The sequence below is a fragment of the Hermetia illucens genome, chromosome 1 (genome assembly GCF_905115235.1).
Source record: "Hermetia illucens chromosome 1, iHerIll2.2.curated.20191125, whole genome shotgun sequence".
In the NCBI taxonomy this organism is placed as follows: Eukaryota; Metazoa; Arthropoda; class Insecta; order Diptera; family Stratiomyidae; genus Hermetia; species Hermetia illucens.
In genome coordinates, this window is record NC_051849.1 from 107,657,553 (window position 1) to 107,679,607 (window position 22,055).

The following is a 22,055-nucleotide window of genomic DNA, read 5'->3' on the forward strand; positions in this document are numbered from 1 at the left end:
GAACCTATGCCACCGACCCGACCGACCGACCCTATGCCAGCGCCAGGCGTAACTTTGGAAAGTTTGAAGGCAATCCAACTATTATTAACATAGTTATAAGAAGGTGAAAATTGTACATTTTGTGTAAATTTCGTGCGTTCTTATGGTAAACGTGTATGACGTCATCATAACATATCAATTCGTTAGTGCCACAACGAAGTGAGCTCACGGGAATGGGAGGTCGCAGGGAAACATTTCGGTTTAGTTTTTTAACCATGCATATATCAATATCAATTACTTCAGACAGACATATGTATGTATTCATATGTAAATGAAACTTTGGGGTAGTGCCTAATACAGATAGATATATTTGTACATTGAACAAGCGGTATTCAATATATTTTAAATGTACGTATGTATACTTTTATAATAATAATAATAATTGTTGGCACAACAATCCATATTGGATCAGGGCCTTGAAGTGCGTTAGAGGACTTCATTCAAGACACTGTAGGAGGCAATGTGGTCAGCATTACGCTCACCCGAGATTATTATCCCTGATTTGACTCAAGTACTCATTCGCAGCTGAGTCGACTGGTATCCGACGTCAAATCACGATACAAATCCCACTGTCGCCAGCGAGATTTGAACCGCGACCTTCCATACGACAGCCTTGTGCTCTAACCACTCAACTATCCGGACATCTTATTTACTTTTGTGCAAATAATAAAATAATAAATAAATAAAATACATGCATATATAGGTATCGTATTCGGTAATAGGCAATGTTTGTTTGCTTAGGGTGAACATAATATCTACGTCTGTAATATGTACGTATATCTTGCAATTTGAAAAAGTATGAATGAATATTTTGGGCCATATACGAATGGGAAAAATTGCGTACACAGTTTCTCGTATATCCCAAGCACCAGCTTCCGGTATTTCCACTTGTTTGTATCTACCTGCGTTTTTGCCCAAATGAAATCGATTGACAAATAGAATTTCAGGCAGCCTTTAAAAAATTAAAATTTCAAAATCGGTCTTATTTTTTTTATCTGAAACATCGAAAAAAGGGACTTAAAGTCTATGAATCTCAGAAATTCTTATTCAGACCATAATTGCAAGTGCTTTGACTATTTTGATAAAAAAATTATCAAAATCGATCTAGTGGTTTCTGCGAAAAATGAGGAGATAAATGCCTTCTATTCAGTAAGGAAATCTTGGGAGACTTTTACCAACGAGTGGTAGAAGGGGATAATCCAAAAAAGGCACCGGTTTTGAGTGTGACAATTGAAGAGGTAATCATGGAACCCATCAAAGGACATATAAAAAGCTTGGTTGACAGAGCACAGGCTGGTTTCCGTTACTTTTCCATTGATCACATCAACATCCTACGAAACATTTTGGAACAGTGCGCGGAGTTTAGATCTTAGCTTCAGTTGCTCTTAGTCAATTTTGAGAAAGCTTTCGACTGTGTTTCCGGATAGCTCAGTGGTTAGAGTATAAGGCTGTCGTACGGAAGGTCGCGGTCACTGGTGGCAGGGGGATTCGTATCGTGATTTGACGTCGGATACCAGTCAAATCAGCTGTGAATGAGCACCTGAGTTAAATCAGGGGAATAACTCGGGCGAGCGGAATGGTGACCACATTGCCTCCCATAGGATATTGTAATCCTGTAGTGTACCGTTACGGTTTTAAATGAAGTGCTCTAACAGACTTTAAGCGCTGACCCAATTGGATTGTTGCGCCAACGACTATTATTATTATTACTCGTGAAGTTAGTGTATCTGACGTGCTCTTCACAAGAGGAGCCTTACGGAGAAACTAGTAGCTATTAACGGCGCGACACATAATGACTCAATATGTTAGGTGCCGCATCGAGGTAAAATTTGAGGTCGAAACCGGAGTCCGCCAGGGTTACATCTATCAGTGACATTCTTCATGCTGCCTTCTCCGGAGGATGTGGAAGAGTTCAATGTACTATGATATCTTTCCTCACACAACTCGGCTATGCCGATGATATCTGTTTGCTCTCTCGCCGGGCTATGGACTTTAACCAATTGGCTCTGTATTTGAAAAGAAAAGCAAGCACAGCTGGTCAGAAAGTTCCCTGTCTGACGGGTTTCCGCATTTCCCCTATCTGCGTTAGTAGGTAGAGCATTAAGGGTGTTGACGATTTTTTATATCTAGAAGGGGTAGTTTCTGCCGGCAGTAATACCGAACTGAATCTTGCTCGACACATTAGTGATGCTAGATCCGTTTTGTCTAAAATATGGCAATGCAGAAATATTAACATCAAGCTCAAATTGAGACTGTTCTGAACTAATGTTCTTTCTGTGTTGGTGCAAGGTACCGAGGACATCCTACTCCTTTCTCCCATAAATACGAAATTTGCTTAGGACTGAACAAGACGGATGAAACTATTATTTGTTTCTCTTCTATTTTTTTTTTTATTTTTTGGGTTGGAAGTGTATACCATAAATGTTTCTCCGAGTTTCATAATTTCAGTTATCATTGATGTATGAAATTTTAAGTTCAGGTTTTTTGAGATCGTTCAGTTGAGATGTTCTATAATTATGTATGCAACAAGCGTATTTTATATAAGCTGACTTCGCCTGGAGGAGAGATGGATATATTTCAATATCCAAAATACCTAACCCATCTTGTTGAGGACCGTTATGGGATAGGGGGCGCTACTATACAGATTAGACCATGCACAATTAGCAATCGTTCTTCCGTTTTGTGTAGTCAATTCGTTGTTACTTTTAGCCTTCGAAATGGAGTTAGTGCAGCAGCATAAGTTGCGAAAACCAGACTGTTCCCTATCTATTATTAGAATGTATGTTATTGTTATTTCTTCTACTCGTTAGGAAATATTTCACTTTCTCATATTTAAATAATAATTTAGAATGCTATAGAAAAATCCGTCCCTAGGAAATATTTTGAAATCGTCAGACGACCTTACTCTAGATCAATGTGTTAATGGCTAAGATAGTTTCGCTTTTGTTTATAGGAGCAGTTCATATTTGCGTGTCACCTTGACTAGAAACCATTAAGAATTGCTACCTTCAATTTTTTGGTGCGCGTCATCGGAGGGAAAAGTATCTTTAACTTCATACGTTTTCGAGTTTTACCGTGTTACTTGAGTTCTAGCCTATTAGCAGTAACCGTTAAAGTTCTCAGTACCTTAGGGGTCTAGTGCTGGTTAGTATTCTCTGGCAGAGAGGGGGAGCGCAATAAGTTAGTTTTCAAACTGTAACCATTATCGCTCAGGTTGTACACTCCAGAAACCTCATCTTCTTATCGCTAATGTGTGTTTTCCGCGTTTTTAGCAGAGAAAAGTGAGACATTTAGTTGTAGATTCTGTTTCCGTTACTAGTAATGTTTTTAAGGTAAGGTGAAGTCCCCACACATGTAAAAGTGGGGTGTAAAATTTTTTTTCATCGAATATAGTCATGTGGGGTATCAAATGAAAGGTCTCGGTTAGGACTTTTCGAAACCGGCTTTAGTTTTGAGATTTGTTAGAAATGGGAGGGGGGATGGAAAGTGATGATTTCTTTAACGGACCCATTCTCAGAAACTACCCAACCGAAAAATCTGAAAAAAATCATGAAGGTGCCTCTATATAGTGCCCAGACCTCAAAATACTCTCCATATCAATATCCGTTCAAATTAGGTTAATAATAATATATTAATATATTTTTGGGAAAATTGAGTAAAATCCCCCTTAAGTTCATCCCAGAGTCATAAAAGCTTGTAGTAGTATAAAATATAACATGAAGCGTAGTATCCCCGAAATCTTTGTCGAAATCATACTATTAGTAACAAAGTTACAGTAGCTCAAAGTTGTCTTTACCATGTTAATTTACAACCCGGGGTACTAAATCTGACATACTAAATGCATAATGGGCTACGTACAAATGGGATAGTTCTACACTCAAATATACTCACAGAAGAAGCAAACAAAACCTTTCATACCTGAAGCGCCCAGCTTCCGGTTTTCCGACTTGTTTATTGTTGCATATACTTTTATTTCGGAAATAACTTGCCCTCTTCCTCAGTGCAAGAACATCAGTTATGATCTTCATCCCATTTCGTCATTGAAATTCCCTGTAGTTTCTGTCTCTTCCACTTTTTTCAAACGCGCTTCCAGTCGTCTTTGCCAAATGTTCTATTTTGTGGACAAACAAATGTGATTGCAGTTCTTTCTTTTAGGCTGGGACACTAGCTGGAAACCTTTTCATTAAGCACACACACACGGAATTTCCATCTGATTTATATCTTGTGTTGATGGCTATCAAGGCTAAATTAACAATTGGTAATATTAATCGCTCTTGATTCTGTTGATATCTTACCTAATCTGATCTCTTTTTTTAGGAAATAATGACGGTAGCAATAAAACAGTGGCTGTGGAAGATTTTCTCAATCTGGATCTGAACAAAAAAGTAATCCTGAATGTTATATTGACACCTCTTCCATCTGATCGCTTCACCTTCAAATCTTATAAAATTATGCCGCGAGCTCAAAATGCACATGCGTTTGTAAATGCAGCTTTTCTTACCGAAGCACAAGGAGGTCGCATAAAGAGCGCAAATATTTGCTTCGGTGGAATAAATCCAAGATTTAGTCATGCTATCAAAACGGAAGCATTGCTCATCGGTAAAGATTTGTATTGTAAGCAAACATTGAGCGAAGTAATTAAAACTCTTCAGAATGAGATAAGTTCAGATTGGGTCCTCCCAGACGTCTCTCCAGAGTATAGAAATAATTTGGCGATTTCCCTTTTCTATAAGTTCGTTTTGGCAACTTGTCCTCCTGCCAAACTATCAGCAAATGTTATATCAGGTGGAGAGATTTTGCAAAGAGCTTTAAGTTCGGGGGATCAAACCTTTGATACAAATAAGGATAGATGGCCGATTACACAACCGGTGGAAAAGATTGATGGAATCGTTCAAACGGCTGGCGAGGCACAGTACGTAAACGATATACCCCATTTCCCGGGGCAATTGTGGGCTGCATTTGTATCGGCTACAGAAGTGCATGCTACAATCAGTGCGATTGATCCAGCTGAAGCACTCAGCGTCCCAGGTGTTCGATACTTCTTTTCCGCCAAGGACATCCCTGGAAATAATAATTTCACCCCAACAACGGCTATGATGATAAATGAAGTGGAAGAAATCTTTTGCGATGGTGCCGTAAAGTATCATGGTCAACCAGTTGGAATAATACTTGCGGACACTTTTGAATTGGCTAGCTATGGTGCCGGTTTGGTGAAGGTTCATTACCGGAAGTCGGGTATGTTCCTAATGGTAACTCTAGAAAACTTTTAGGTTAAAATGGAGGTGTTTTATATTTATAGATCGACAGGTTGTTCCAACTATTTTCGATGCATATGCTAAGAATGCAACTGATCGCTTCCGGGAGCTACCTTTCAAGATAGAGCCAAAGTCCAAAGGTATTGTTTTTCCTGCCAAATATTTAGATAACAACCATTTTTGATTATCTTTATAGTTACTGAAACTGAAATTTGCGTCAAGGATCGATTTGAAATGGGTGGTCAATACCACTTTACCATGGAAACGCAAACAACTGTTTGTGTGCCAGTTGAGGATTGTTTAGATGTATACTCAGCTACGCAGTGGGTTGATATGACTCAAATGGCTATTGCGCAATGCTTGGGAGTACCCGAAAATAGGTAAGACATTTTTGATACATTTTTCACGCTGAAGTTGATCTAAAGGAGATAATAATAATATACTAATCGTTGGCGCAACAGTTAACTTTGGATCAGGGCCTTGAAGTGTGTTAGAGCACTTCATTTAAGACTGTAACGATACACTACAGTAACAATGTAGAGGTATTACGTTTGCCCGAGATTATTACCCTGATTTGACTTAGGGACTTATTCACAGCTGAGTCGACTGGAATCTAACGATACAAATTACACTGCCACCAGTGAGATTTGAACCGCGACCTTCCGTACGACAGCCTTGTGCTCTAACCATTCAACTATCCGGACATATCTAAAGGAAATTGTATCTTTTATGACGATCTTCATATCCTTTCCTTGAGGTATTTGATTTTTCTAGACTACGCTATGGGATTATACTTATATATGTATATACTTAAAATTTTTAAGATAAAAATTGCACCAGTTCGACCAAAATAACCCTACTATTATACTTCGATCCGGAGATTGTACTGGTTTTCGCTGCGAACTCTAATCTTCGGGGTAACACTTGAGAAATATCTCCTGCTATAGAAGACCTCAGTAAAGTTATAGCCAAATTATCCTCGTTGTGTTACTCCAGCAATATTCTTATATAGTCTATTTGCAAGTAAACTGATAATGCACCTTTGCTCATGCTTCCTTTGGATAGAATTTGAGCTATATAACAACTAATCGACACTCTGCTCATATACAGGGTCTTTAAAATAACCGGCCCACTGCAAATAGGTGAAAATTTTTCATAACTGCTAGTTAATGTAAAAAATTGATTTTCATCAATTTTGATAAATTGGAAGGCTCCATTCAGTTGCTACCATTTTAAGTGTTACTGTAACTTATTGAAATTATCGGAAATTTATTCTTATCATTTCAAACCAAACCATTTACCACAATAGTCACTGGCGGAGTGAATCGTGAAGCACATTATCAAAGTAGGAATTAGTACAGGCCCTATATTCTACCAAACCGATTTATAGCAAGTTTGTGGGATGTCTCTGTCGATTCATTAGAAAGTATGCCACTCAACAGAAAGAGCGGTTGTGGTTTCATCAGGATGGGGCACATAATTTCCTGGCCGTTACATTCTTTCTTAACCAAAATTAATCGAGAATGCAAGATCGTCCGATTTAGATCCACTGGGTCACTTTCTGTGAAGCTGTTTGAAATATGTGGACAGGACACCCTTATAATAATAATAATCTTGGCGCGAGAGTGCATATTGGATCAGGGCCTTGAAGTGTGTTAAAGTCCATCATTCAAGACCGTAACGGTACACTACAGTACACTGTAGGAGGCAATGTGTTCAGCATTGCGGTCGTCCGAGATTATTACCCTTATTTGACACACGTACTCATTCTTAGCTGAATTTACTGGTATCCGACATCTAATCACGGTAACAAATCCTGCCACCAGTGAGACTTTAACCGCGACCTTCCGTTACGATAGCCCAGCACTCTAACCACTTGAGTCATCCGATCACCCTTAGAACAAGTTGTTTATAAAATAAGTAATACTGCTTCAAAGGTATCAACCAGAAGAAGAAGAATAAAATCATGCTTTAATTTTCATTCATCAGTCTCCGTTAGAAATCAATTTCTTTGTTATTTTGCGGAATCTGTCACACACGATTTACTCGACAACGGCTAAATTGATTGTCATGAAAGTGTGTAAAGAGTGTGGCCTGTGAATCTCTTTACAGTGGCAGACAGACAAAATGTGTGTATGTAGGTATATCCGCGTGCTAATGAAGTTTCCAGGTAGTGTCTAATTCAGATAGATATATTTGTATTTTAAACCAGCGGGTTCAATATATGTACTGTATATGCACATGAAATATGAGTATGAGCAATTTATATACATGTATGTATATGTACTGTATTCGGCAATAGGCGGTTTGTTTGTTTCCGGTGAGGATAATATCCTATGTCTGCAATATGTAAGTACGGCTTGTAGTTTGGAAAAAAATGAAGGAATATGTTGAATTTGTAGCTATGTGCGGATGGAAGACTGTGCGTAGCATTTTCTCACATAAGATGAACACAAAACCTCTACTTCCGAAGCGCAAGCTTCCGGTATTCCGGCTTGGTTCTCATTTTGATGGTTCATATTTCCAGGCCCGTAACTGCTACTTATTGTATAATTAAGGATGAAGGGTTGTTAACAAAATTAAAAATATCATGGTGAAACGGAGCGTTTGTACGAAAATTAGAAACTTTGCTCGTATGTGCGTCAAAATTTGAGGAAGCTAATACTTCTACACAACTTAATCTCTTTTCACAAATTCTGTATTGTAGACTGAAGTCCTGACGACAGTTCAACGTTTATTCTTATACTTTAACTATCGTAGCTTCAGAGTTATGATGTTAGTGGTGTAAAGGTGGCAATTTTTTTTAAGAAATTAAAATGCCTGCAGGAGCTAAACGGTTAAGAAATTGAGAAAAAATCAATTAATATTTTTTGCTTAGAATTGCATCGGGAATCGGTCGCCATACAGTTTGTCCGGTTGTTTTGAAATACTCTGTGTAACGTTGACATTACTATGTTGAAGGGAACACTATAGCAGGGGCAGAGATTTTGGAGAAGAACGACTTCACTCATCTATTACAATTGCAACTGGAATTCCATCATTTGAAAATAGGGTCCTTTTTTAGTTAAAGGATGAATTGTTGGTTTTAAAGCAATGAAAAGCTACGCGTTGAATAGTTGCTAGGTAAATTCCGGAATATCAACGTCATATCCCAATGGAGCGGTTTACCAATGATCAAGGAGCTCCTTTGAGGAGGTAGAACCTGTTCCAGGTCAAACTTTAAAACTTCCACAGCATAGCCTAGGGTAATAGGGTGTACTTAAGCGATACTTTGGCGTATATAGTCTTTACGCTGCTTAGCGCCTAAGAATATTGACAATATGTTAGCACAATCCAAAAGACCAAAATCGGCACTGCCGAAGTCAATGGTTGTTGCTAGGGCTTATGGATGAAATTTCTCCGCTAGCAGGGTAGGCTTCCTTTGGATCTACAGATTTGCAAGTAAAATCTAGGTTTTTACAAATCAAATTGCATTGTTGATTATAAGTGTCAATATGTCAGCTTCAGATCCTGTCATATACAACGTCGGCTACTATGTGGATAATATATCCCCTGCTTCCAAGTATTTTAATTTGGCATCTGGTATTAAGTATTTTTCTAGGTACTTGAACCTACACAAGTGCCGGAAAGTTTCCCAAAAAGTGTATGGAGCTTTCAACATACTCTGCACAGAACCAGCAGGCATTGTCCGTATGTATCCCTAGCTTTCCCAGGTCCGCAATGAAAAGTGAGGATTTCCACTATAATCTGGAGGTTCTTTTGGGTGAAGTTTGAAAAGTCCTTTGTTCGCTTTGGTTCGTGTCCCCTCATAAGCACCCTGGGTTGCTACATTTCTGGTAAGCTTGCACAGGGTTTTTTCCTAGGCAGTTCTTCTTTTTTTTTAATGTCATAGCCACGAGCCTATTTCCGATTCCATAAAAGGGTTCCGGCATTCCCATACCAGTTTAAAGTTCACCTGTTTGGACCTAAGTGCCTTGTTTGGAGGAGGTTGAGGGAGGCCTGGAGTATGCCCGGCACCTGCTCCCCTACTGTAAGGGACCCGTTAACGTACCAAGTAATCAGTTGCTGGTTTAAGCTGTATATTACAGTCACGCTTTCCGAGTTTGCTCAGTTACTTAAACGTGTTTCAAACTTCTCATCGAAGTGAAATCTCGTTGTCATGTTATCCCTGTATCAATAAATCGGGGTACCATTTAGAGAGGATATCAATCTCGCCAAAATGGTATTCCCGGCCATCCTGAAGATCGCCTTCCTTGCCTGCATCTGTCTGTGCAGGTGGAGAGAAGTTAATCCCAGAAGGACTCACTGTACATGCGCAAATCAGTCTTTGGAGTTTGTCTACCTGCGTGGCTTGTGTGTTGAGCTCAGTTCTTTCTGTCCAGATTACCGTTCCCCGTTTACCAGAGTATTTTTTTATTGTCTAGTGTAATACCCAAATATAAGACCTCTGTTTCTGGTTTCACCTGCATGCCATGTGACCTAATTGTTAAGTTGATCAAGCTTGTGCTTCCGAGTAAATGCTACTGATTTGATTTGGATTTTAGCTGGATTGATATGAAGCACTGTCTTCCCGCACCACTGCACTGTGGTTTCTTCGGTCCCTTCACAGAATTCCCTGAAGGTGTTCCGTTTTGCTTCCCTGATTGCGTTGCTATACGCAGTTCTGAATCTCGGCCAGTTTCCGGTTTGTTTTGCCTGGTTGAAGAGTTTTTGCATCTCTGTTTTTATATTGACAAGATTCCTGTTCCGCTGGGGTACATCCATTGATGACTTAGTCATCCGGCTAAGCTGGCCTCATATGCGTCATTGACAACTTTGTTGAGGTTTTCCATCACTGCCTCCAGTTCCAATTCGCTCCTGATATTACCGCCCCTTTGTAGGTGAGCCATGTTGTTGTTGAAGAGGGGTGGGGGTGGATTCCTTATTATTATTTTGATTTTGGAGTCGAATCTGATTATTTTGTGATTCGACATATAGGGTTCATTCGACAATTTCCTAATTCCTGAGCAGGTATCCTCTAGAGTTATATCTAGTATCTCTTGTCTGGCGGTGGTCGTGAATGTTGGAGTGTTTCCTATGTAATAAATTTCTAACTTATTGTTAGCAATAAATTCAAGAAGGTATTAACCTCTTCTATTGGTATCGCTGCTTCTCTAGCCTTCGTGGCACTGGCATCGCTGAGGAGAAGCTGTAACAGCCTTCATCAGTGTAGTGACTAGTTCCGGTGGAATCCGGATGTCGTCTCATGGGAAATAGCCCAATGCCACAACTGCCTCTCGATGGCTTCCAGTGAGACTTGGACAAAAGTTCTATCGTTCAATATTTGTTGGTAGTATCCTTTCAGTGAACTACTTTCCCGACTAATCCTGTAATCAATTTGATGGCTTGTAACAACTAGGAACAATCTATTATAGATTACTGATATTGTTGTGTGCTGAATGATTGTTGATTGCTATTTAACAACAGTAAGCGCGGAGAGGCTGCTCTCAAAGAGGTGTTCCATCCCCACTTCTGTAGAGTATGTTGATTAACTCATAACTATACGAACTACAAAGTCTGTTAATACACGCCCATGCTTATGCGGATAACGTAGTTGAACTAGTTGTTGGCCAGGATCTCGGAAACATTGTGTAAGTTCTCTTAATGTACAAACTCACACGTAAACGCATATTTTCACAAAAAGATGAGGATTATGTGCTAATAACTTTTTATCAATTTTCCTGTTAATAAAAGTGTTTGCCTATAATTTGTTAAAAATTAGAACTATTTTTTATTTAGTTCCAGCTAGTGTATTCTCTTTTAGACCTTCGGCACGTATCACTCCGCTCCCAGCTGAATCCGAGGGGTTTGAGAGCCCCGCTATGGGCCTAATCGGCCCTGGTCGGCGTCAAAACGTACGAGATCGTCTTGGGCTTGCTACCGATGTGACGTCCAAACTGAACGCGTGCTGCAAATTGAACGCATTCTCCCCGGTACACCACATCAGCAGCAACGTTCTAGCATGCCATTGGACAGCGGATGGTATACGGTTGTCCGCTGGCGTTTAAATCCAAGGAGTTTTCGGAGTTCTGAGAAGAGAATAGATTCGAATTGTATTCCCTGGTCTGTGATTACGGTAGAAACACTAAAGCGCGGATGCCTCAGCACATGACTTAGCTGTAATAGACTTCAAAAGTATTACCTCAGATCATTGATTGAGCGTCAATACTTGTAGCTTTGCGAATCTCGCAAAGGGTCTACAATCTTGAGGTGTGGCTTTGTTGACTTAGGGAATACATCTACTCCCTACCTAGCGTTACACTTTTGGCATGCGATGCATTCTCTGGCCCAAGGATTGACTTTCTCATTTATGGGCAGCTGCTGGAGATTCGCCAGTTCGTTGTTCGAACGCCAGGGTGTCCAAGATCAACGCTGAGCGAAACACTACCTGAAAGACGGTCGGAATATATGGCCTACGTCCCTTTTCGGAGACCTTGCAGCAGATAGAGGAAGATGAGCCGAAGGTGAATTCTTAAACTTGCATTTGAAGTCCGACTGTAGGTTCTGAAAAATAGGCGGAAAAATCAACTGCGGCTGAGATGATGATCAGAGACAAAGCGTCACCGAATAAATTATCTTGACCAGACATATGTTTAAGGTTCGATGTAATGTGTGATGAAATTGGCGAAAGGACGCTTTGTCGGGCTTCTACCTTAAGGCAATAGTTAGGGACTTATAAACAAGGTGAACAGCTTATCTCCCAGGAGAAACGGAAGTACTTGAGCCTCAGATACGCGGCCAATAATTCAGATAGGGGACGTAATTCGCAGTGAGTTACATCTTTTCACGTTGAATTTAAGGGCGGGGGGCTCCCCATACATGCAAAAGGGGTGGGTAAATTTTTTTTCACTAAATATTGTCATGTGGGATATGAAATGAAAGGAAAGTATTTTCCGAAACCGGTCTTAGTTTTGATATTTGTTGGAAAGGTGGGAAGTGACGGGAGTCGAAAGCGATCATTTCTTTAACGGACCCATTCTCGGAAACTACCCAACCGAAAAATCTGAAAAAATCAGGAGACTACCACTATATGGTACCTAGACTCCGAAATACCTTTCATACCGATATCCTTTCAAATAAAATTAATAATAGTGTATTACTATAATTTTTGGTAATTGGTTGCAAAACCCACTTAAATTTATCCTATTATCGTCACATTTTTCAGTAATGTAGGTTATAGCAAAGAGCCAAGTTTGGTGGAAATCGCACCATTACTAACAAAGTTATGATAGGTCAAAATTGTCGCTTCCTTGCAAATTCAAGACTACAATAGTCAATATCACCCGAAAGCGGATACTCTCACATAATATATGCATATAACACGCGCTACGTACTAATCGGCCAAACGCGCACAAAACCTTCCAAACTTCAAGCGTCCAGCTTCCACGAGTCGACCGGAGGAATTTCCACCCTTCCTCACTCTGGGGATTACCTACCCTTATTCCTAAGAAGGACACGGTGCAGGACCCCGTAGACACAAGACCGAGTACTTGCTTACCTCTACAATTCATAACGCACCTCGAGACCAACAACATTCTGTCCGAAGACAGAAGGACTGCCGAGGTGGGTCAAGGGGTTGCCAAGAGCAACTCATTATTGACTCGGTAGTTGTAAGACAAGTAACTAGAGGCCAAAGAAACCTCTTTAGATGCTATATCGATTATGCCAAGGCTGTCGATAGTGTCCCGCATACCTGGCTAACCGATGTCCCTCATCTGCATCGCATTGATCCGAAACTAATAAAGTTTTTGGCGACAGTCATGGAAGAGTGGCATACCACTTTATCAGTGCGTACATCTGAGGGTGATAATAGCTCAGAGCCCATTCGTATACGGAGGGGCATCTTTTAGGGGGATTCGTTGAGTCCCCTTTGGTTTCGTACGGCACTGAACCATCTTTTATGGCTACTGAATGATGCTAGAAACACGGTTTTGCAATAAAGTATGGCTTACGTGCTAAGTGCGAACTGACACACTTGATCTACTTAGATAACATCAAGTTGTATGCTGGTACTGACGACCATCTTAGAAGTCTGTTGCGAATAATAGACACGTTCAGCCGTGATATTCGGATGGAATTTGGATTATGTCGAATGTCGAATGTCGAATCTAAGCCATCCGCAAAGGTCATCACTAGCCTCATGCCGGACATAGCATTGGTGACCTCCACATCGAAGGTATAACCGAGATAGAGTTCCACAAGTACCCAGGAATTCTGCAAGAAACTCATGCTCAAGTTGTTGATCTGTAGGATGCTCTGCTGTCCGAATTCCTGCGACGCGTAAAGCTGGTGCTGAAATCGAATCTCTCGGGGAAGAATAAGATAAGCGCATTGAATGTGTACGCTATCCCTTCACTGGTTTATGTATTCGAAATATCGCCGTGGACGAAGACCGATCTGGAAAACGTCCAGCGGCCGATACGGACTACTATGTCCAAATTCCGAAAGTATCTTCCAAACTCTGCCGTGGAACGAATGAACCTGTCTCATGACATCGGAGGTAGAGGCGTGGTTGACGCGGGGGCACAACATCATCACCAAGTCGACTAGCTGCGTGCTTATTTTTACAGCAAAGAGCAGGCGAGTCCGTTGCATGCGCCTGTCTGACTTCACTTGAAGGATCGATCTTTCAATCCTCTGAGTGTGGTAAAGTCGAACCAAGAGCGGATCGATGAGTGGAAGTTGAAGGCAATGCACGGTAAACACGTGAATTGTCTTTGGCACCCATTTGTAGCCATTAGCATTTGTCGAACAGATGACTGTGTGCTGGGGAGCTCTTTAGCTGAGACGCTGGAATTCATGTGTGCCCTTCAGGACGGCGTAGTCGGCACCCGAGCTTATAAAAAGTTCATCCTGAGAGAACGGATGGAGAACGACCAGTGCAGAATGTGTGGTTTGGCGTTAGAGACGTTGGACCATCTCATTTCTGGCTACACTGTTATGGCACCAGTGCAATACACCACCAGACACAATGCTGTGTGTAAGGCGATTCATCAAAACCTTGCACACAAGTATGGGCTGATCACGTGAATATGTCCGGTTTACTGATATGAGCCGCAAGCAGTACATTATAGTTTGTATTGGGACCGGCAAATTCTAACGGATTGGCAAATTCCACACAAAAAGCCTGACGTACAGGTAGTTGATAAGACGGGTCGCTCCGCGTATATTATTGATCTGCTATTCCCCATAATAGCAAAGTTCAAACCATGCAGAAGTACACCATTTTGCGTACGTACTCGATCTTGCGGGAGTTCTCGATGGATGCTCCCACTAACCTACCACCGGCCACCACCACTAGCGCCCCTTAGTGCTTAAGTAGGTAGGATCGTCCGAGCCTAAATGCTTGGCACTTCGTGCTAGTATTAGGTAAAATCCGGCATCTGCCGAGATTGTGACAAGTCGGGGATAATAATCGTTGGCGCAACAATCCAATTGGATCAGAGCCTTGGAGTGTGTTAGAGCACTCGCAACGATACACTGCAACACACGGTAGGAGGAAATGTGGTCAGCGTTACGCTCACCTGAGATTATTACCCTGATTTGACTGAGCAACTCATTCGGAGCTGAGTCGACTGGTATCCGACGTCAAATCATGATACAAATCCCACTGCCACCAGTGCGATTCGAACCGCGACCTTCCGTACGAAGCCTCGTGCTCTGACCACTTAGCTATTGGGATACAGGTTCCTTGCTTGCTCTGTTTGTGAATAAGTTGTTTGTCAATTTGGTTCGTTGATGGGCCCTAATCTGTTGATGTTAAGCTTGATCTTCAATCATCAGCAGTTCTAGGTCTGCGAGCTGCCGTAATAAAAGCTTGCGTTGGTTTTTGTTTTTGAGAATCATTTTAGAAATAGCGTAGTAAACGATGTAAACTACAAGAGAAGCGACATCAAGAATGTTGAAGAAAGATGAAGTGACAATTTCCTCGTTCGCAGTTTTGGTGTGTGTGAGTGAACCCCACGCGGATTTGGTCTATGCTGTAGTGTCAGGAAACCGGAAGCTAGACGCTAGGTATGAAAGGTTTTGGGTATTTCTTTAATAATGAGATTTGAATATGCATTTGTGCCATTAGTACGTAGCACTTAATATATGCATATATTATGTGAAAATATCCACTATCAAGTGACATTGACATTCAAAGTCGTGAATTTGCGCAGTAGCGACAGCTTTGACCTATTATAACTTTTTAACCAAATTTGGTGGGACCATGCTCCACCGTCCATTAACGATATTTTTGGTTAAGAAAGGATTATGGATTATTGGCTAAGAAAGGATCTGAAATTAAGTGGAAGCGTCCCATCCTGGTGAGACTATATCTTGCTTCTTCTGTTAAGTGGCACATTTTGTAATAAATCGAGCGGGTTAGGTTAATTCCTGCCCAAGATTTTAAATTCCATCGGTTTTGATAATATGCTTGACGATTCAATTCAACGGTGACTATTGTAGTAATTAGAAGTCGATTCTTGGGTGAAAAAAATTCGTGCAAAATAAAATATCCTTAGTGAAGTAAAGATTTCCCCGATTGTTCTTCACCGACAACAATCCAAGCTATTTCCAGGTAAAATCTTTCTTGCAAGGAGTCGCGTACATTTTCATTTTTATATGTAGCTCAAAAAATAAATAAATGTGTATGATTAGTACATCAAATATTTTCTTTGTAAATGCTACCTCAAAAATTCAGCTGTTGTCACCTTTTCTACTGTTTTGCATATGTGGCATTTGAAATCCACGAAAAGTAGTACAAAACAAATGTTAAATAATATTTACAATAGACGAACACATGAAAATACCGACCAACATACGGAGATATCAGAACGGTGTTGTTAACAACTGCGCGATGTCTGCCTGTCTGTCACATCCTATTTATTCGGAAACGGCTAGACCGATTGTCACGAAAGTTGGTTGCAGCGTGTGGTTTGTGGATCCCTTTACATACAGCAAGTGGCGCCATTTAAGTTTAAGGGCGACCGAAAAATCTGAAAAAAATCACAGTGGTATATCTAAATGAAATCTAAGCCTCAAAATACATCCTGTTCCGATATCTGCACAAATAAAGTTAATAATAGTAACCTCCCTTAAGTTCATGCTAGGAGTGCAGTGGTATAAGAGATTATAATATATAAGGCATAACTTTGGGAAGTTTGAAGGCAATCCAACCATTATTAACAAAGTTGTAGAAGGTGAAACTTTTACATTTTATATGAATTTCGTGCATTCTAAAACGTGTGACGTCATACATGTCGTAACATATCAATTCATTAATGCCACATTAAGGGAGGTCGCTGGGTAATATTTCGTTTTAGTTTATTAATCGTTTACATATATATCAATAGCAATTACTCAAGGCAGACATATGTATTTGTAAATGAAGTTTTGAGGTAGTGCCTAATTCAGATAGATATATTACATTGAACAAGCGGTATTCAATATACGCACTTTATACGCACATATGTACACTTTTATGCACGAAGTAATCGGAGATATGTTTACGATCAATTTATATAAGTGCTTATATAAGTATAGTATTCGTAATAGGCAGTTTTTTACGGTGACGATAATATCTGTCTGCTTGGGAAAATATGAAGGAATATATTACATTTGTAGCGATATACGGATGAAAAAATGCGCGTAGAGGTTTCTCACATAAGATGAACACAAAACCTTTATACATGAAAGCGCCAACTTCCGGTATTCCGACTTGTTTCTTCGAGTAAACGACACGTACAAAATTAAACTGCCTTCCGAATGCATTCATTCGTTGCAGAATGTTTCTCAGATATCAAAGCATATAAAGACAATTCTTTTGATTTATTCTTTCAATTTAAGGAACCTGGCTTTATCTGGATTAAGAAGGTACAAACGTCACTATATGTGTTTCAATAATATAATACAAAACTCACTATATATTATTATAATCAGGCGAAATACCTTGGATAACGATCAATTTCAACTATATTGCAATTATCAACTGAGTGTAGTTTTTAAAATTCTTGCGGATTATAGGAGGGATAACATCTAACCTATGAACTATCAACTTAACAAAAATACTTAGAGCAATATAACATCATCCCTTTCATCCAGAACGTGGGCTTGGTCGCGAAAGTCGATGCCCTTCGCAAGCAATACTTCTTTAAGTAGCTCCGTCTTCTTTTTTGGCAATGCGTTTCTTTTAAGGTTTTGTGCAAAACAAAACTTTAATTGAAATCTCTGTGTGTCTGCCACACGCATTTTTCTCCATGATCCATGGCTAAACCGATCTGAACGAAATTTGGTGGACATATCATCATCATCAACGGCGCAACAATCGGTATCCGGTGTAGGCCTGCCTTAATAAGGAACTTCAGACGTCCCGGTTTTGCGTCGAGGTCCACTAATTCGATATCCCTAACAGCTGTCTGGTGTCCTGACCTACGCCATCGCTCCATCTTAGGCAGGGTCTGCCTCGTCTTCTTTTTCTACCATAGATATTGCCCTTATAGACTTTCCGGTTGGGATTATCCTCATCCATACGGATTAAGTGACCCGCCCACCGTAACCTATTGAGCCGGATTTTATCCACAACCGGATGGTCATGGTATCGCTCATAGATTTCGTTGTTATGTAGGCTACAGGAATCGTCCATCCGCATGTAGGGGCCAAAAATTCTTCGGAGGATTCTTCTCTCGAACGCGGCCAAGAGTTCGCAATTTTTCTTGCTAAGAACCCAAGTTTCTCAGGAATACATGAGGACTGGTAAGATCATAGTCTTGTATAGTAAGAGCTTTGACCCTATGGTGAGACGTTTCGAGTGGAACAGTCTTTGTAAGCTGAAATAGGCTCTGTTGGCTGACAACAACCGTGCGCGGATTTCATCATCGTAGCTGCTTATCGGTTGTGATTTTCGATCCTAGATAGGAGAAATTGTCAACGATCTCAAAGTTGTATTCTCCTATCCTTATTCTTCTTCGTGTTGTGTTGACCAGTGCGGTTTGATGTTGTTGGTTGATTCGTCTTCGGTGCTGAACGTTGCCACCAGTATATTTAGTCTTGCTCTCATTGATGTGCAGCCCAAGATCTCGCGCCGCCTGCTCGATCTGGATGAAGGCAGTGGACATATCGGAACTATGAAATCCCACGCATACAGTCAGTGACATAAATTTGGTTGAAATTTAAAGGGGCTCCCATACATGCAAATGAGGGATGCAACATTTTTTTTTACCGATGATAGTCATATGGGCTATTAAATGAAAGGCCCTCAACTAGTACTTTCTGAAACTGGTATTAATTTTGGCATGAATCATTAAAATCTGAAAAAGCTCGGGTTGTGCGTTCATATGAAATCTAGGCCTCAAAATATATTCCATTCCGACATCTTCTCAAATAAATTTACGAATATCATATTACCATCTTTTAGAAATTGACTGGAAAACCATTTAAGTTCATCCTAGGAGTACCAAATTTTGCACCAACATAGAGGACACTATCGCCGGCTGAGTTTGTTGAAAATACGGCTCTTAGTGTCAAAGTTACAGCAGTTCAAACTTTTCAATTTCGCGTGAATCTACTCCATCATAAGCTATGAAAATAAGATGCTGACGTTATAAGTAACGAGAATAATTGACATTCGAATGAAATATTATTCATGAAGGATCTACTTCTCCCTGTCTTGTCTGTCGCACGCATTTTCCTCGGTTATAGCGAGTGAGACCAAATTGAGTGGACAAGTGGGAACTGTGAACGCTCACGCATACAATGAGTTACATCATTCTATGTTGAATTTAAGGGGGGGGGGGGGGGGGTCCTCATATTTGCAAAAGTAATTTTTTTTCACCAAATATATCAAATGAAAGGTCTCAGTTAGTGCTTTCCGAAGCTAGCCCGCTTTTAACATTTGTTGGAGGGGTCAGGAGTTCTAGGGGCCGAAATCGATCATTTATTTCACGAATCCATTCTCAAAAACTATCCAACGGAAAAACTTGAAAGTTAATAATAGAATATTACAATAACTTTTAGTTATTGACTGCAAAACCCCCTTAAGTTCATCCTAGATTAATCATCACGATCAATGTAGGCTTACAACACAGGGCATAATCCTACCAAATTTGGTGGGAATCGCCCTATTACTAAGAAAGTTAAAATAGGTCAAAGTTGTCGGTTCTGTGCAAATTTAAGACTTTGAATGTCAGTATCACGCAAAAGTAGATATTCTGATATAATATATGAATATATTACGCTGCTTTTTATAAAAAAAATACACAAAACCTTTCATATTTGAAGCGTCTAGCTTCCGGTTTCGCGACTTGCTTCAATCTATCGAAGGTTAGCTTTTTCACCTTTGCTAATAATAATGAATTCCTAGTATGAAGCGTATGAGGGATGAAATTATTAGTGGAAATGGCTTTTTAAAAAGTAGAGGGCAATTGAATTTTTAACTATGTACACACGGAACTGTCATGAACTCATTATTCCTCAGATAGGGAAACACAAAACCTTTTATACCTGAAGGGTTTATCTTTCGGTTACCTGACTTGTTTGTATCTGTTGTACGTTAACTTCTTCACATTTGCTAATAACATTTAACTATGCTTGGTATCTTGATGACATCATCCAGAGTTACGAATGAAGTTTGCAGCGAGGGCAATTTTACATACATTTTACATTTCGACGATAAATTTACAATTTCTTTAACTTCCGTCTTGTCACTCAAATACGGAGAGCATGACGCCAGCACCGTTGTCCTTCTTTGCTTAAATCGGAGTTACCAATGTTAAGTTCTCTTAACGTGTAAATTCAAATGTAAATGGATATTTTCACGAAGAGACAGTGATTATATGTTAATAACTTCACATTATTTGTATTACCTACAAAAAGGAGGAAACTGAATGGCCTTTTAGAGCTGCGGAGCACAACCCTTCATCTTTCCGAAGAAGTCAACTATCCGGTAGCTATTCTAGACAAGAAACTTGCTTGGAACAAACATATAAAGGTAGAGGTGAAACGGGCTCTCACAGCTTACGGGCTGTACAAATGCACCTTTGCTTCGACATGGAGACTTATGCCCTCAGGTAGTAATGTGGATACACGCTGCTATCATTAGCTCGTTGTTCGCTTACGCGCCCGTAGTGTGGTGTATTAAGGTGACACAAAAAGGTTTTGCTGTAAACATGCTTGACTGCACAGAGTTGTGTACTGGGTATTACCGCTGCTATGAGAACAACATCCGGGGCGCCTCAAAGTACATTACCCAATTTGCAGCCCTTCGATATTTGGTTTTGCAAATTAAATTCAGAATTTTCCAGATTAATTCAGAATTTTCCAGATTCCAGATTTGTTCCAGTCAATTTTTGAATTTTGAATTTCAAATTCAGACTTTCTATTTTCAATTCAATATTTTACTATAAACTTTTGTATCAACTTTTTACTGCTAGATAAAAGTGGATGCTGGAATTCTTTGAAAAAAAAAACTGGGCTGCCCATCAGCCATTGCGTATTGGCTGCATTTTACTATAAGAGCAATCTCTGGATAGCTTTCACAAAATAATAGGCACGTTGCCACTCGTCAGACGCTGCCTCATCTCTGCTGATGTAAGATGCTCCATTATCTACTTCGCAGAGTATGACAGACTGCGAATTATATTGAGCGTAAATCCGTCAATACTTTATGCCAAAGTTTAGCCAGAGCTGAAAATATTTTGTTTGAGGATTGGGGGATTCTAAGTCTGCATCCACTTGATGTCAGAACGGACCGGATTTGGCTCGAGCATTTTACACCTGTGTTCGGATAGAGTGGTTAGAGCACAAGGTTGTCGTATGGAAGGCTCGCGGTTCAAATCTTGCTGGCGGCAGTGGGATTTGTATCGTGATTTGACGTCGGATACCAGTCGACTCAGCTATGAATTAGTACCTGAGTCAAATCAGGGTAATAATCACGGGCGAGCGTAATGCTGACCACATTGCCTCCTACAGTGTTCTGTAGTGTACCGCTTACGGTCTTGAATGAAGTGCTCTAATACACTTCAAGCCCAATATGGATTGTTGCTGCCAACAGTTATTATTATTATTTTATACCTGCGAACCGTTTCGGTCACTGCTGCTCCCAGGCAGCGTCTGACGAGTTGTTTCTGCTCTGCTATGAAACCGTGAAGCGTGTATTGCATCTATATGAAATCCATGTTTTAGAAATTTACCGGAAAACCGCCCCTGGCTCCAGCATAGGACGATAATATGCGGCATAATTCTGAAAAGTATGAGGGCAATCCAACTATATTAAGAAAGCTTATAGAAAGTCAAAATTTCGCACATCAGGTATATGTCGTATATGTCGTCATCATCATATAAAGTGAAATTATATGAACGGCGGGGTCCATGGGAGCGTTTCAATTTTTTTGGTTTGATGGCATCTCGATGCATGTTGGAATTATGGTAATTGCATGCTGTTTTATTTAGGTCGATTCTCAGTTCATGCTGATCGGTTGAACGATTTTGGCGTCTATAAATTATATACAGCATCTAATTTTAAGGTTTTGTATAAAACAAAATCTTATTATGTAAAATCGGTTTACTGTCTTCTGTTATACGCATTTTTATCGGAAACGGTTATGGCGATTCACACCAAATTTTTAGTAATTGACTCCAAAAACCCCCTTTCCTTCCTTCCTGGAATCACTGAAGTGTAGTAATGTAGCACAATCTTACCATGTCGCACTATTGCTAATAAACTTATAATAGGTCAAAGCTTGT

At 40.1% G+C, this 22,055-nt stretch overlaps 1 protein-coding gene across 1 annotated transcript in view; it reads left to right on the top strand.

The window, feature by feature from the left end:
- The window catches only part of LOC119651539 (indole-3-acetaldehyde oxidase-like), a 77,676-nt gene that overhangs the window by 50,491 nt on the left and 5,130 nt on the right, over positions 1-22,055 (top strand). Inside the window, 4 exon segments of the mRNA XM_038055175.1 lie at positions 4,195-4,297; positions 4,357-5,274; positions 5,339-5,434; positions 5,491-5,674. Coding sequence (XP_037911103.1) covers positions 4,195-4,297; positions 4,357-5,274; positions 5,339-5,434; positions 5,491-5,674 — 1,301 coding nt within the window.